At 41.0% G+C, this 12,653-nt stretch overlaps 2 protein-coding genes across 2 annotated transcripts; one reads left to right on the top strand and one right to left on the bottom strand.

Annotated features, from left to right (window-relative positions):
• Positions 1-5,176: 5,176 nt before the first annotated feature.
• Positions 5,177-8,135, bottom strand: LAESUDRAFT_759371 (uncharacterized protein; the record flags this gene model as incomplete). Its single annotated transcript, XM_040912586.1, has 3 exons — positions 5,177-5,293; positions 5,345-5,458; positions 7,707-8,135. 3 exons carry the CDS (start codon positions 8,133-8,135, stop codon positions 5,177-5,179), a joined length of 660 nt encoding a protein of 219 aa, XP_040764288.1.
• Positions 8,136-10,462: 2,327 nt separating this feature from the next.
• Positions 10,463-11,531, top strand: LAESUDRAFT_714276 (uncharacterized protein; the record flags this gene model as incomplete). The annotated part of the gene is made up of 4 exons (XM_040907059.1): positions 10,463-10,672; positions 10,792-10,911; positions 11,032-11,108; positions 11,174-11,531. The coding sequence occupies 4 exons, from the start codon at positions 10,463-10,465 to the stop codon at positions 11,529-11,531; spliced, it is 765 nt and encodes a 254-aa protein (XP_040764287.1).
• Positions 11,532-12,653: the final 1,122 nt, after the last annotated feature.

The raw sequence follows: 12,653 nt of genomic DNA, 5'->3' as shown, positions 1-12,653 counted from the left end.
TTTGAACCTAAGTATTAATCTTTATATTCTAATATTAGCTTAGTGTAGAATGGTAATGATGTGACATGGTCACAATATGTGCATTATCTTTGATAAAAAAAGAATAAACAAAAATTTGAAAACTTTTTATTATAACTTTATCTAAAAGATTGTAAAATGATTGCAAAATGATTGCTAATATGTCATTCAATCTTTTTCTAATCTTTTCATCATCTTTAACAAGAAAAGATGTTAATAATATTTTGAGTTCTTTTATCACAAATTGACCGTAAAGATGCTGAAAAGATTTGAACTTTTTCTTCAATATCTTTACCATCTTTCACCTCAAATTATTGATTGTTTCACCCAGTGATATTAGAGAGCAGAATGCGAGAACAAGTGAGTAAAATGCTAGCACTAGAGAGGAGGAATGCCAGAACTATCATTTTGCTCCCTAGTACTAGCATTTTGCTTCCTAGTTCTCAAATTTTGCTCTCTAATATAGCATTGATAATCGTAGCACATATACACTGTCCACTGCTAAAGACGAACACCAAGGCTACATTCTATGAAGTTGTGACACTGTCACAGTATTGTCTTCATTTTTTTGAGCTGAAAATTATGAAAGTGTTAAAACACCTTCAATTAATATCTTCATCATCTTTTTAATATTAAAATGGCTATCTTCATTAGAAGATACCACAATCTATATTCTCAATCTATCATGCATGAAGATGATAATGCTAATGCTAATATTATTTTAAACAGTTTACTGGAATGTATTCAAAATAAGTTTTAACTTTTTAAGAAAGTATAATATAAAATACACTTTTAAATACTTTTAACAAGCTTCAATCAAAAATATGGTGATAAATTTGCATTTTCTCTCCAAGTTATCTATCATCTTTGAGATGTAGATACTGAAATTCTCACCCAGTGTAGAGATATAGGTGATTGCCTAGGCTCAATACAGTCTCTTAAGCATGATTCATCAATTGACATAGTCTATCAGAGTCGAGAGGACTTTAGCAGTCACTTTTTATAGGGAACAAAGTTCACGTACACATCAACCAAGACCTGAGCATAAAGCCAGCAGTAGCAGACAGACAATTGCCTTTTTCAGAGCATTACTCCTCACAAACTCGATTAGGATTCTGAGTCATATTTGTGATTAGTATTCAAGCGCTGGAGGCCAATCCGCAAACTAACCCTAAACACCTCCAAACAGAGTCTACAAGTGTCAGGGCAGACATCTGCTCTGAGCAATCACACTCAGCTGTCACAAAGCACAAAGCACTTAACCCAATTACAGGCAAGTCTGCTTGTGACCTGCACAAAGAAATCCACAACATAAAAGCCTGCCACAAGGGCTAGGCTGAGGATGGCACACAGTGGCATACAACCAGCAATCAGGGCAAAGCCCTGATGCATGACCTTGCACAAAAGGTGAAAGAGGAGAGCTGGCCTGCTGGTCACATACAATAGTATAATGAATCTAAGGTCCTCTCTTAGATTCTTATAGGCTTATATACTGTACATGTAGGGCTGGATCCTGATCACTTTGACTATGGTGTACCTATTGAGATCCTAGTAAGCTACATGTGGAAATATCATGCCAGAACCAGTAAGGGCTCTGGCAGCAACTATGGCAACTATATACAAAGGCCATGGTTATGCCAAGGTAATTCTATCTCATCCAATGGGATAATTGCCTGTAAGTGGGCTCACTGTTGAGGGGCCAATGGGTGATGGTCAACAGGACACATCACAATGGTTGTGACTTCTGGTGAGAGGATCAGAACAATGGGTGGGATGATCAGTCTTCATCTGAATAAGTTGTAAGAAGATTCAGCCTATCCTGTATTTAGCTATACTGTATACTGGTTGATAGGGGATTCTAAGTTGTGGTGCCTGCCTATTGGCTGGGCAGCAAAGTGGGACCACTATGTGAGTGGTGAATTGGGTGCTTGCTAGCTTGATGGTTCAATGAGCTTGAGTAAGCCTATTGTGGGCCAAAGGGTTCCATTCTGGGCAAGTGGCCAGTGTTACATGATCAACCAATAATATTGCTAAATATGGCAAGTGGCTAAATAGTGTTTGCACAGGGGATTCTGGCAAAGATAGGTTTGTTATGCTCAAACGGATGATGCATTACAAATGTTTTAGTGCAAAAAGAAATGTGCCACCTAATACTGTGACACTAAAAAACATATGTAGTAAAGGCAGATGAGGCACAATAGGTGGGATGATGTGCCAGTCCTGCAATCGAGTCACTGGTGGTGGGGCCAACAACAACATGCAGACCATGCAACTGTGAGGGTAAGAAAGTGGTGGACTGTGCATGGCAGTTTGAGACAGTCAGTTCTGGTGAGAAGCTCAGTGCAGTGGGCATGCATACCATGTTGAGGCCCAGTGTTTGACTGGGCTATGGAGAGTGGGAGGGAGTAAACGAGGAGGTTGGTTAGAGAAGAGAGAAAATGAATGAGAGGAGGTGGAGGAGAAGTGAGAGAATGAGTGATGCTGACCCTGACTGGCCTATATATTCCACAGCTTCAGATATTTACGCCTAGACCTCTGACTCATTGAACACCTGAGCATCTGAAGGGAAAGGCAGAACTAACAGCATGCAGGTCAATGAGCTCCACACATCATTAACGGCAACATGCATGCATCTCGAACCTACTTAAAGCCCATCAATTTTGCTGCAAAATGAGCTGATAGAACATCCAGTGTCTCGATCTGACACTGTCATCTTTCAGAAGTTCAACCATATGCACAGTGAGCCCGAGACCACACTTGTCACTATCTGTCACATTCAACAGATCACACAGTCTTGAAGACAGTCCACCATCTAAAGACCCTGGACGCCACAGGTGTATGGTGCTCTGGAAGGCTGGGAGCAAGCCTACAAGGATTGGAATCATCTGTACTTACCAGAACCACCAGAATGGGCAAAGTCCATGTAAGGAAAACTTCTGTGTGATCTTCACAATGATTGTGATATAGCCATAAGGATGAAGATGTTCAGGTGATGGCACTTCAGATGACTCGATGCGAGATGTGCAAACAGATCATTAGTGCTCAGCGGAAACTGTGAATAATTAATTGACATGCAAGCCACATTTGTGAATAATAGAAGCATGCAGCTGACATAACATGGAACATCTCTTGAAATCTTCTATCCCACATCTATCAACTGAATTCATCTGATAACCCCATCATTATCTTACCCAATCATACACACACTCAACTATATCCTCAAGTCTGTTTCAAAAAAACCTGCAGGCCTCACACTCTTCAGAAGGAGTCACCCCTCTATACCATCGCATCTCTAGGAGATAGAGCAGAGCAGTTTATATGTACTCACCTCACTTCACAATGCAGCAAATAGTACTATCAGACCTGGGGCATAGAGAGATGGTGACTGAGCATATCAGCATACTACAGTATGAGGCACTGCTAAAAATATGGAGAAGTAATACAGACATTTGGACAAATTGAAAGCAGAGGCTAGTGCAGATGAATATTTGCCCATATCAGAAAACTTTCTTTCTGACCCCAGGTGCATACACATTTGCTCATGATTCACTAATTGATAGAGTATTGTTATAGTTACGAGAACATATCTATGTACAAGGCCAGCAAATGTACATGTACCTGCCATCTGAAATGTAATAATTGCAGGTTCAAGGACATAATGACCTCTCTATTAGGCTTTGTTGAACATGGTAGACATGACTATCCTATTGGTAGAATGAAAGTTGAAGCAGCAAATAGTGGTGTAAAGAAGTGAAAGGCTATTTGAGGCCCACTTAGCATCGTATCTCATGCATAGAATGTGTAGCTGAATATTGCTATGCTCTTGTGCATCTAATCATGTATTCTCATGTAACACTTTTGGCCTCCAATAAAATAAACAAAAATGCTGTCAGAGACTGACAATCTGATAAAACACAATGTCAGAAATGAGCCTCAATCTCATTTTTCAATACCTTATTTGTGGACTGCATCTCCTGCATGATTGACATGCACCTGTGAAATTTCTTGATGATACTGGGATGGAAGTGTCTCTGTGTTCAACGATATGTAAATGTGCTGTTTGAAAGATCTCTTCAGTTTATATTAGAAGAATTAAAATACAGTTAGGGTTCTCTGATAGAATGAAGACAGAATTAATGTATATATCTTCCTTATTCAGTTAAAGTAGCATTTTTGTAAAATGCTATCTAAATCAGTTCAGATCAGCTATAACTTAAATTGCTTCAATGTATAACACTTATAGTATGCTTTTGGTAAACAGCATGAGAAGAACACAAACAGTTGATAGCAGAAGCAGCAGCCTATCTTCAGCAAATGTTTAAGAATTAATAAGACCATAGTCGTCTTAAACTCAAGTCTTTTTTATGTGTATCATGGTTGTTGCAATATAATGGAGCAAGGTTTACTATGATCACATTTTATTAATGTTAATGTTCTCATGAGAGGTGCAAAAGATAGTCACAATATTTTCATCATCTTTGATCAAAGAAGAGTGAAAAAAAGATTTTGAAACTTTTTGTCATAGTTTTGTATGAAAGATTGTAAAATGATCGAAGAAATGATTATTAATATTTCATCCAATCTCCTTTCAATCTTTTCATCGTCTTTCACAACAAAAGATGTTAAAAATATTTTAAATACTTTTATCACAAATTGACAGTGAGGATGCTTATAAGATTTGAACTTTTTCATCAATATTTTTACCATCGTTCACCTCAAATTATTGATTGTTTCACCTAGTGACAGATACCTTGTCTGCAAGCAGACATTCAACCTCTGCCATCTCATGATTGGACAAATCTCCATCTTCAGCATTCAGCTTGATTGCATCCTGAATATGCTTACATTCAGAAACATTCTGCTGCACCATTGTGGAGGTCATGAAGTTGGTGGCCTCTGCAACATCAGCAATAGCATCTGCATTTAATGCATGGAGTACATGATGCCATCTGCAATGCTTGGCTGGATGAGGTCTAAAACTCTGATCATCATCTAAGTTTTCAAGTCATCTGCAGTTAGCTGAAGTTGGAACAGGCTGAATGGAGATTGACCATCTCTTCATCCCATTGACCATGAAGAGGCTGATCACACAAACATTCTTCACTGGTGCAGGCACTGCAAACTCAGCAGCAGCCTCATGAGCAGGCTCTGTGAAAGCTTATCCAACATGGAAGGCTCCCTTTTCAGTCATGACCTTGCCCTCCATGAGCTCCAGAATCTCATAACAGAGAGGAAAGGGGTGGGTGATGAGCCACTGGGCTACTTTAGGGTGTGCCTGAATCAAATGAGATTTGCAACAAGCAATGCTCAAGATCAACATACATACCTGGATGTACACCTCTATAACAGGCTCCTCTGTCACCATAACTATCTTCTCATCATCCCACTCATAGCCTGATAGATCCCTGAGCTTTTGCACTTGCAAGAAGTCAGCCTTGAGCTATATAACAAAAGTCATCAAATGCTTCAAGGCCAACAGGTCAGAAATACTCACATTCATCCAATGATCACTGCACTTCATGGCATTCTTGCATCCTCCCTTGTTTAAGCCCTCAGCCTTCACAGCCTTTAGAACAGCATGCTAGACCTGAGTTTTCCATCCATTGTCAAAGAAGTTCTCACTGAGCTTCTGTTTCTTGAGAATGTGAACAAGAATCTCATCATCTAGAGTGGTTTAATAACTTTCTTGCTGCAAGTGGCAGCCTCAGCTGAGGTGACATTCTCTTTATCAGATGGAGGCACTTCAGGCAGAGGGTCAAGAGCACTTCACTTTGCCATAGCAAGCACTGGTGATGCATGAACAGAAGCTAGTGTAGTGTGAAGACAGTGCATGAGCATAGCACTAATGCATCCAGTCACTCATGGCATGTCCATGACAATGTGACATAAGAACATTGGAAGACCATCTGAGTCGAGCAGACCTCAAAGCAGACAGCCTAAGTGGATGCTTGCATTTTCCTTGTGCAAGCAGAGGTCAAGCACCGCTACCGAATAGGAACTTAGTTTTTTTTACCCTGATCTATGCTCCTTATATAGCTCTATGGATCCCCAGCTCTTGAGATTTCATCAAGTACATACACTGGAATCTGGGCCTAATAGAGCAAGAATGCTGTGCTATTTATGAGAGTGATCTGTTGACTTTAGCTGTAGAACGAGCTAGTAGAGTGTCAATCTCGCCAGTGATCAAGGTGGTATCTGAGATACAAACTGATGGATTTACCATCCCTATGTACGTGTGTTTATATACACCCAGGACCTCTGCACATGAACCACTAAGGGCCGGCAGTGATGCTCACCGATAACTGGCACAATATTCCAACACACCCTCTTGAGCTAGCTACCACTGGGTGAAACAATCAATAATTTGAGGTAAAAGATGGTAAACATATTGAAGAAAAAGTTCAAATCTTTTAAGCATCTTCACTGTCAATTTGTGATAAAAGTATTGATAATATACTTAACATCTTTTGTTGTGAAAGATGATGAAAAGGTTGAAAGGGGATTGGATGAAATATTAATAATCATTGCTTCAATCATTTAACAATCTTTCATACAAAACTATGATGAAAAATTTCAAAATCTTTCTTCACTCTTTTTTGATCAAAGATGATGAAAATATTGTGACTATGTCACACCCTTGTTTTCATATACTAAGCTAGTACTAAGATATGGAGGTTAATACTTAGGTCCAGATATTAGTACTATCTCTTGAAGCCTTAGTACTAGCATAGTACTAGCATAGTTTTAAGCTAGTACTAAGGTCCGCAGATCAGTACTAAGGTTTGAAGGTTAGTACTATGCTAGTACTAAGTTAGTACTATGCTAGTACTAAGTTAGTACTATGCTAGCACTAAGTTGGTACTATGCTAGTACTAAGTTGGCACTATGCTAGTACATACTAAGTTAGTACTAAGGTCTGAATGCTAGTACTATGCTTGTACTAAGATCTAAATGATAGTACTGTGCTAGTACTATGCTATTACTAAGGTCTAAAGTTAGTACTATGCTAGTACTAAGGCTTCAAAGAGTAGTACTGTACTATGCTAGTACTAAGGTCCAAATGCTAGTGCTATGCTAGCACTATGCTAGTACTAAGCTAGTGCTAAAATGTAAAGATCAATGCTATGCTAGTACTAAGGCTTCAAGAGATAGTACTAATATCTGGACCTAAGTATTAACCTCCATATCTTAGTACTAGCTTAGTATATGAAAACAAGGGTGTGACATAGTCACAACATTTTCATCATCTTTGATCAAAAAAGAGTGAAAAAAGATTTTGAAATTTTTTATCATAGTTTTGTATGAAAGATTGTAAAATGATTGAAGCAATGATTATTAATATTTCATCCAATCTCCTTTTAACCTTTTCATCATCTTTCACAATAAAAGATGTTAAGTATATTATAAATACTTTTATCACAAATTGACAGTGAAGATGCTTAAAAGATTTGAACTTTTTCTTCAATATGTTTACCATCTTTCACCTCAAATTATTGATTGCTTCATCCAGTGTACTGCTTCTGCCCTCTCATCCATCAAAACGCAAAGGTATCCTCCACCATGGCAACTCCCATCACTTCCTTCCTATCCAGGCAGTCATGATGAACATGCCCTATCTTCCTGCACCTGTAGCAAGTTACAGGGCCTCGCTTCTTTGACTTGGTACTCCCTGATCCCACGTAGCTCACCATCTCCAGCTCATCTGCACCATCTGGTCCACCATGCCTTGTCTCCTCATTCAGGATCTTCACACTGATCTGGTCGAAGGTCCACTCCTTGATGTCCATATTGTCGACCTGAGACACCACCCACCCATACTTGTCTGTCAGTCCCATGACCAAGACCAACAATTTCTGGATTTCTTTGACCTCAACATCGACCTCCTTCAGTGCCCTCACCAGACCCTTCACCCTAGTGATCCATCTCTGACCTGACTCGCTCTCTTGCATCCATGCATAATAGAATGCCCACCACTTGGCCAACTCCATGGTGAACCCCTTTGCCCTGTGGATGTCATGTAACTTGAGCCAGCACTCACGAGGGTCCTTCTCCTCTTCCAAAAGTTTCAGTTGATCCTCCTCCACCCAGAGTACGATCTCTGCCTGTGCCTTGGCCATCTTGGCCTTCATCCACTTTTGCAGCACCTTGCTCAATGCCTCCTCCAGTGTGACTCCCTCCTTCACCTCCACCTCTACATCCACCTGCTCTCACAGATCCTTCTGCACCAGTGCCACCTGCATCTTCATCACCCACAGCCTATAGTTACCCTCCACCAACTGAGGGACCTTGGCAGTATCTCACAATTCTTCAGCCATGGCGCAACACAGAGAGAATGAGGATTAAGTCTGAGAGGTAAGGCAGGCAAACGAGCAAAAACTTGATATGGCTGATTGGTTTGTGTTGACTTTAGCTGTGGAATGAGCTGGTAGAGTGTCAATCTTGCCAGTGATCAAGGTAGTATCTGAGATACAAACTGATGGATTTACCATCCCTATGTACGTGTGTTTATATACACCTGGGACCTCTGTGCATGGACCACTAAGGGCCGGCAGTGACGCTCACCGATAACTGGCACAATATTCCAACATGATCTACCACATCTGAGGAACTACGAGTCTATGTTCTGAGGAAGTGTTGCTAAAATGAGAAGTGAAACATGAATTTAGAATGTAAAACACAAACCCTACTCTGAATTGAGAGAAGGATCCAAGGGCTTGGCTTGAGGATCTGAAGAAGCATAGATGCTGTGCATCTGCAGTTTTTGAGAAATGAAAATATGAAGTAACCTGAATATGAATGTGACAAAATTTGAAATTCACAGCCACTAGAATCAATAGAGTTAGCAAACTCTAGAACTGAAGGACTCATGTGATCCAAATTGAGCATCTATCACAAGTGCTTAGGCACATGATTGATTGACAGTTCACTTCATAACATTAGCTCCTCCCTTTCGAGCATTAAGACCCTTTGAAATTTTGAAACCTTGAGGTCTTCACTTTAATGTGTAGCTCATAGTGAATGAGCAAATTGTTTGCAGAGTTCCTTGTAGGTGGAAAACATAGTGCAGGTTACCATCCTGGGATTGGAGGTCCAATGTTTGGGTGACTGTCACTTGTCTGACAGTAAGTGATGCCTTGGATAACTCATTCAAGGTGTTTAATCTCTAAGAGATGACAGAGATTTATAAGTGGCTGCTCAATTGGTGATTGTGCAGATACATGTGTCCATTCATTATCAAGAGTGCAAATCTCTTCCCTTTCAACTGGTTGTCTCCACTGTGAGGTGTGATGTGATTGGTGACATCTCATTCAAAATTATGGATGGTGATAATCTCAAAATTCCAGGTCTAAGCATGGCATGAGCACAGTGAAGGTCAATCTATTGTCCAGAGACCTCATTGGAGTCATTTAGACATAGTCAAACTACCAAGGTAGGTACATCTTGAGGTCCATTATTTATTAACTATTGCTGCCCTCAGATCCTATTGTATGATGTTCACCCATTGCTAGGGCACGTCACTATGATCATCCACCTCGGCCACTTTTTCCTGCTTGTGACAAGAGCATACCTGAGTGTCGCATGCACTCACTTTTCAACACACCCCCTCGATCGCCATCGTTAAGTGGTCAGAATAGGTGAATGTGGCCATTGATATATGCCACCTTGGCCTTTACCTCCTTATCATCTGGCTTCCCCTCCTCATTATCTGAGTTGTCCTTGTTATCATCTGACTTGGTTGGACAGTCCTTCTGTATGTGCCCTATTCCTCCACATTTGAAGCACTTATGCTTGTCACCCCCTGCAGCCATCTTCCCTTTCCTGTTTTCTGCCCTAGCCATCATGGCTACCACATCTTGCTCATTCTTTGCATCCTTTTAATGGGTCTCCTCATTCAGAAGTCTTGCTGTGACATTCATGACAGTGAGCTGTTTGGCTGAGATCAAGTCAAGATGCACCAATTCGATGATGAGATCCCTTGAGAGACATACTTGGGTCTCAGGCAGATTCATGATGTGCTTTTTCAGCAGTGTTGATGAGATGACTGTATACATTGCTACAGACCATTAGCTGTCCAGTAAGATGGGGTGCAGCAACTGAGAGATCTACATATGAACACAAACATTCAGGCATGATTGCAGGGCACTCTGTGAGGCCAATGATCCTCACCTCATCATGAGTATGCATGTGTGAGAGTGACTTGGCTGGAATTCCATTTATGATGTGAGAAAGCATTAGCTTGAGAGACCACTTTAACTTGATGGAAAAGTAATAACCTGGAATATAGCCACAGCCACATGTGACATGATTACTATAACTAAGTTGCCCGAAGCACCTTAATTACAGCCTAGGACGGGATCATCCAGGATTGACACATCAGTGATAGGCAAGTGACTTGAACTTCCACTTCACTGTTGACATTATGCTGAGCTTTGTGCTGTCAACGATGGCTGATCCAGCCAATGAATCACATGAGTATGAGTGGGTGACAGGTTATTCATTCTCCGATGGAACTGTCATCCTCTTGTTGGGAATCCACACATTATTAGTAAACAAGGTCAAGTTTTCAGAGGAATGGGAACTCCTCCAGGCTTTGGTAACCATTATATTCAATTTTGATAACACTATTGAGGGTCAGCCATTCATCCGGTTGGATGTAGGTGTGCAGGAGATAAAGATGCTGCTGAACTATGTCTATGACATGTACCAGTATGTGTTTCATTAAATAATTACTCAAATTTGCTCTATGTACATATTTATAGGTCTCGTTCATAGGACACTCATGAGTTTTTTGAGCTTGCAATGCTCGAAAGGCTCACCTTCAGATACAGGATGCACACTGCCCACAAATTCATGAAAGACAGAGTCCTCACCTGTTTCTCCCCCAATCCCAAGGTCTGGACCATGAACATGCATTAAAAGCTGGACTTCAAAACTATGTGGCAGTGCACCTTCTCTAGTCCTAAGATATTGTTCATATATGATAATGGCATTATTGCACTTTGACTTGCACAGAAAGGCAGAATAATAAAGATACTCCCTCTTACTTTCTACCTCATTTCTCAGACAATGCCTGATATCTTGTATGAGAGGTCAATGGGGTTCATCGACATGCAAGATATCAATGATGCTGATGACTCATCATAGCAGTTTGCAGTGCTATTGCACTGGCATCATGGTGCAAGGCAGTTGTGTCCAACGTGTTTGGTATTGGGCCTGAGCCAGGTGTTGGATGCAACACACACAAGATTTGTGAGACCCACTGGGCAAAGCTAGCCACCAATTCTCCCCCACCCCTTGACAAGCTCGAGGTCATTGATATCTTCCTACTTCTTCTGTACTTCGACACTTTCACATGTGCACAGCACCCAATGTTGTGCATCAAGTGTGCACAAGTTATGCATAGACATTGCAAGGAGGAGCATCATCAGATATGGCTGGGGCTTCTCAAGCTTCAAGGTCTGTCTGAGAAGGACAGAAAAGCATGGCTGCTCACCTTGAGCGATGATTTTTGAGACTGCATTGTAGTATAACTATCCCTTTATGATTTCTAGGAAATAATGTATTAACCTCATTTTAGGGCAGGTCAGTTGAAAGTGACCAGTAGAGCAGGGTTAGAATTCATATGGTGCAGTGGTGCAGTTCCATCTTTGTGATTTAGACTGTATGATAGATGTGATTTCATCTTTATGATGTAGGCAGTGTGATGCATAAATGATCATGCAGAGTCTCACATTTGCAATGGGCTAGCATGTGCATATTGCATTCACATTAGCATGTAATCATTTATCAATGAGATCCTATAGACATTTGCAAGAATGACCTCAACATCAACATTGACCCTAAGCAACAGGAATCTTGAGCACCATCATCATGGTGGATCATCAGCCACCTCAAATGCTCACCCATTCAGATTTGTGCCAGTTGTTCCTGCCACACAGCAGGGTGAAGGTACTGAGCATAATGGTGCATGTCAATGCAACTCATCTAGTCTCCACTGCTCAGGAATTTATGCATTCTCATGCACTGCATGTGGCTGTGCTAGTGCATCCATTATAGGAATTCAAAGTAGCAAGTCAGGATGTAGGTATGTGATGTTTCAGACTGCACAAGAAAATCAGACTCACATGGTGAACACTGATATGCTCTGTTGCCACCTCCCTATGGTGCATGGTCTGGCAGTACCATTCGCTTCATTGTGGAGTGAGGTAAATACAAACTGCTCTGCTCTGTCTCTGAAAGGCATGATGGTACAGGAAGATGACTCTTTTCTGAAGGGTACGAGGCTCGCAGGTATCTTGTGACTGACTTGAGGATGTGAAGGTGTGCAGAGTGGGTTGGGATGTGGTAATGGGAGTTGCGTTAAATGAGAGTGACTGATAGGTGCATTGCAGAAGGTTTCATTCAGCTGACCAATCTGATGGCTAGACTATAACAAGGTGCTGGTGCTGTCCACGTGTGTGGTACCACTTTGGGGGATGGGTGTCCCACATTATGTCAGCTGAATGCTTCGAATTGATCACAGTACGTATGTTACGGTTTCAGCGCTTCATGGTCACGTGACAGTTTACGTTGCACGTGGCACTTACTATTTATGGTTCATAGGTCTTGTGGACATATGCTAGGGTTAGCAGTTT

Source organism: Laetiporus sulphureus (genome assembly GCF_001632365.1).
Source record: "Laetiporus sulphureus 93-53 unplaced genomic scaffold LAESUscaffold_20, whole genome shotgun sequence".
In the NCBI taxonomy this organism is placed as follows: Eukaryota; Fungi; Basidiomycota; class Agaricomycetes; order Polyporales; family Laetiporaceae; genus Laetiporus; species Laetiporus sulphureus.
This window is presented reverse-complemented; position numbering and strand designations above follow the sequence as displayed.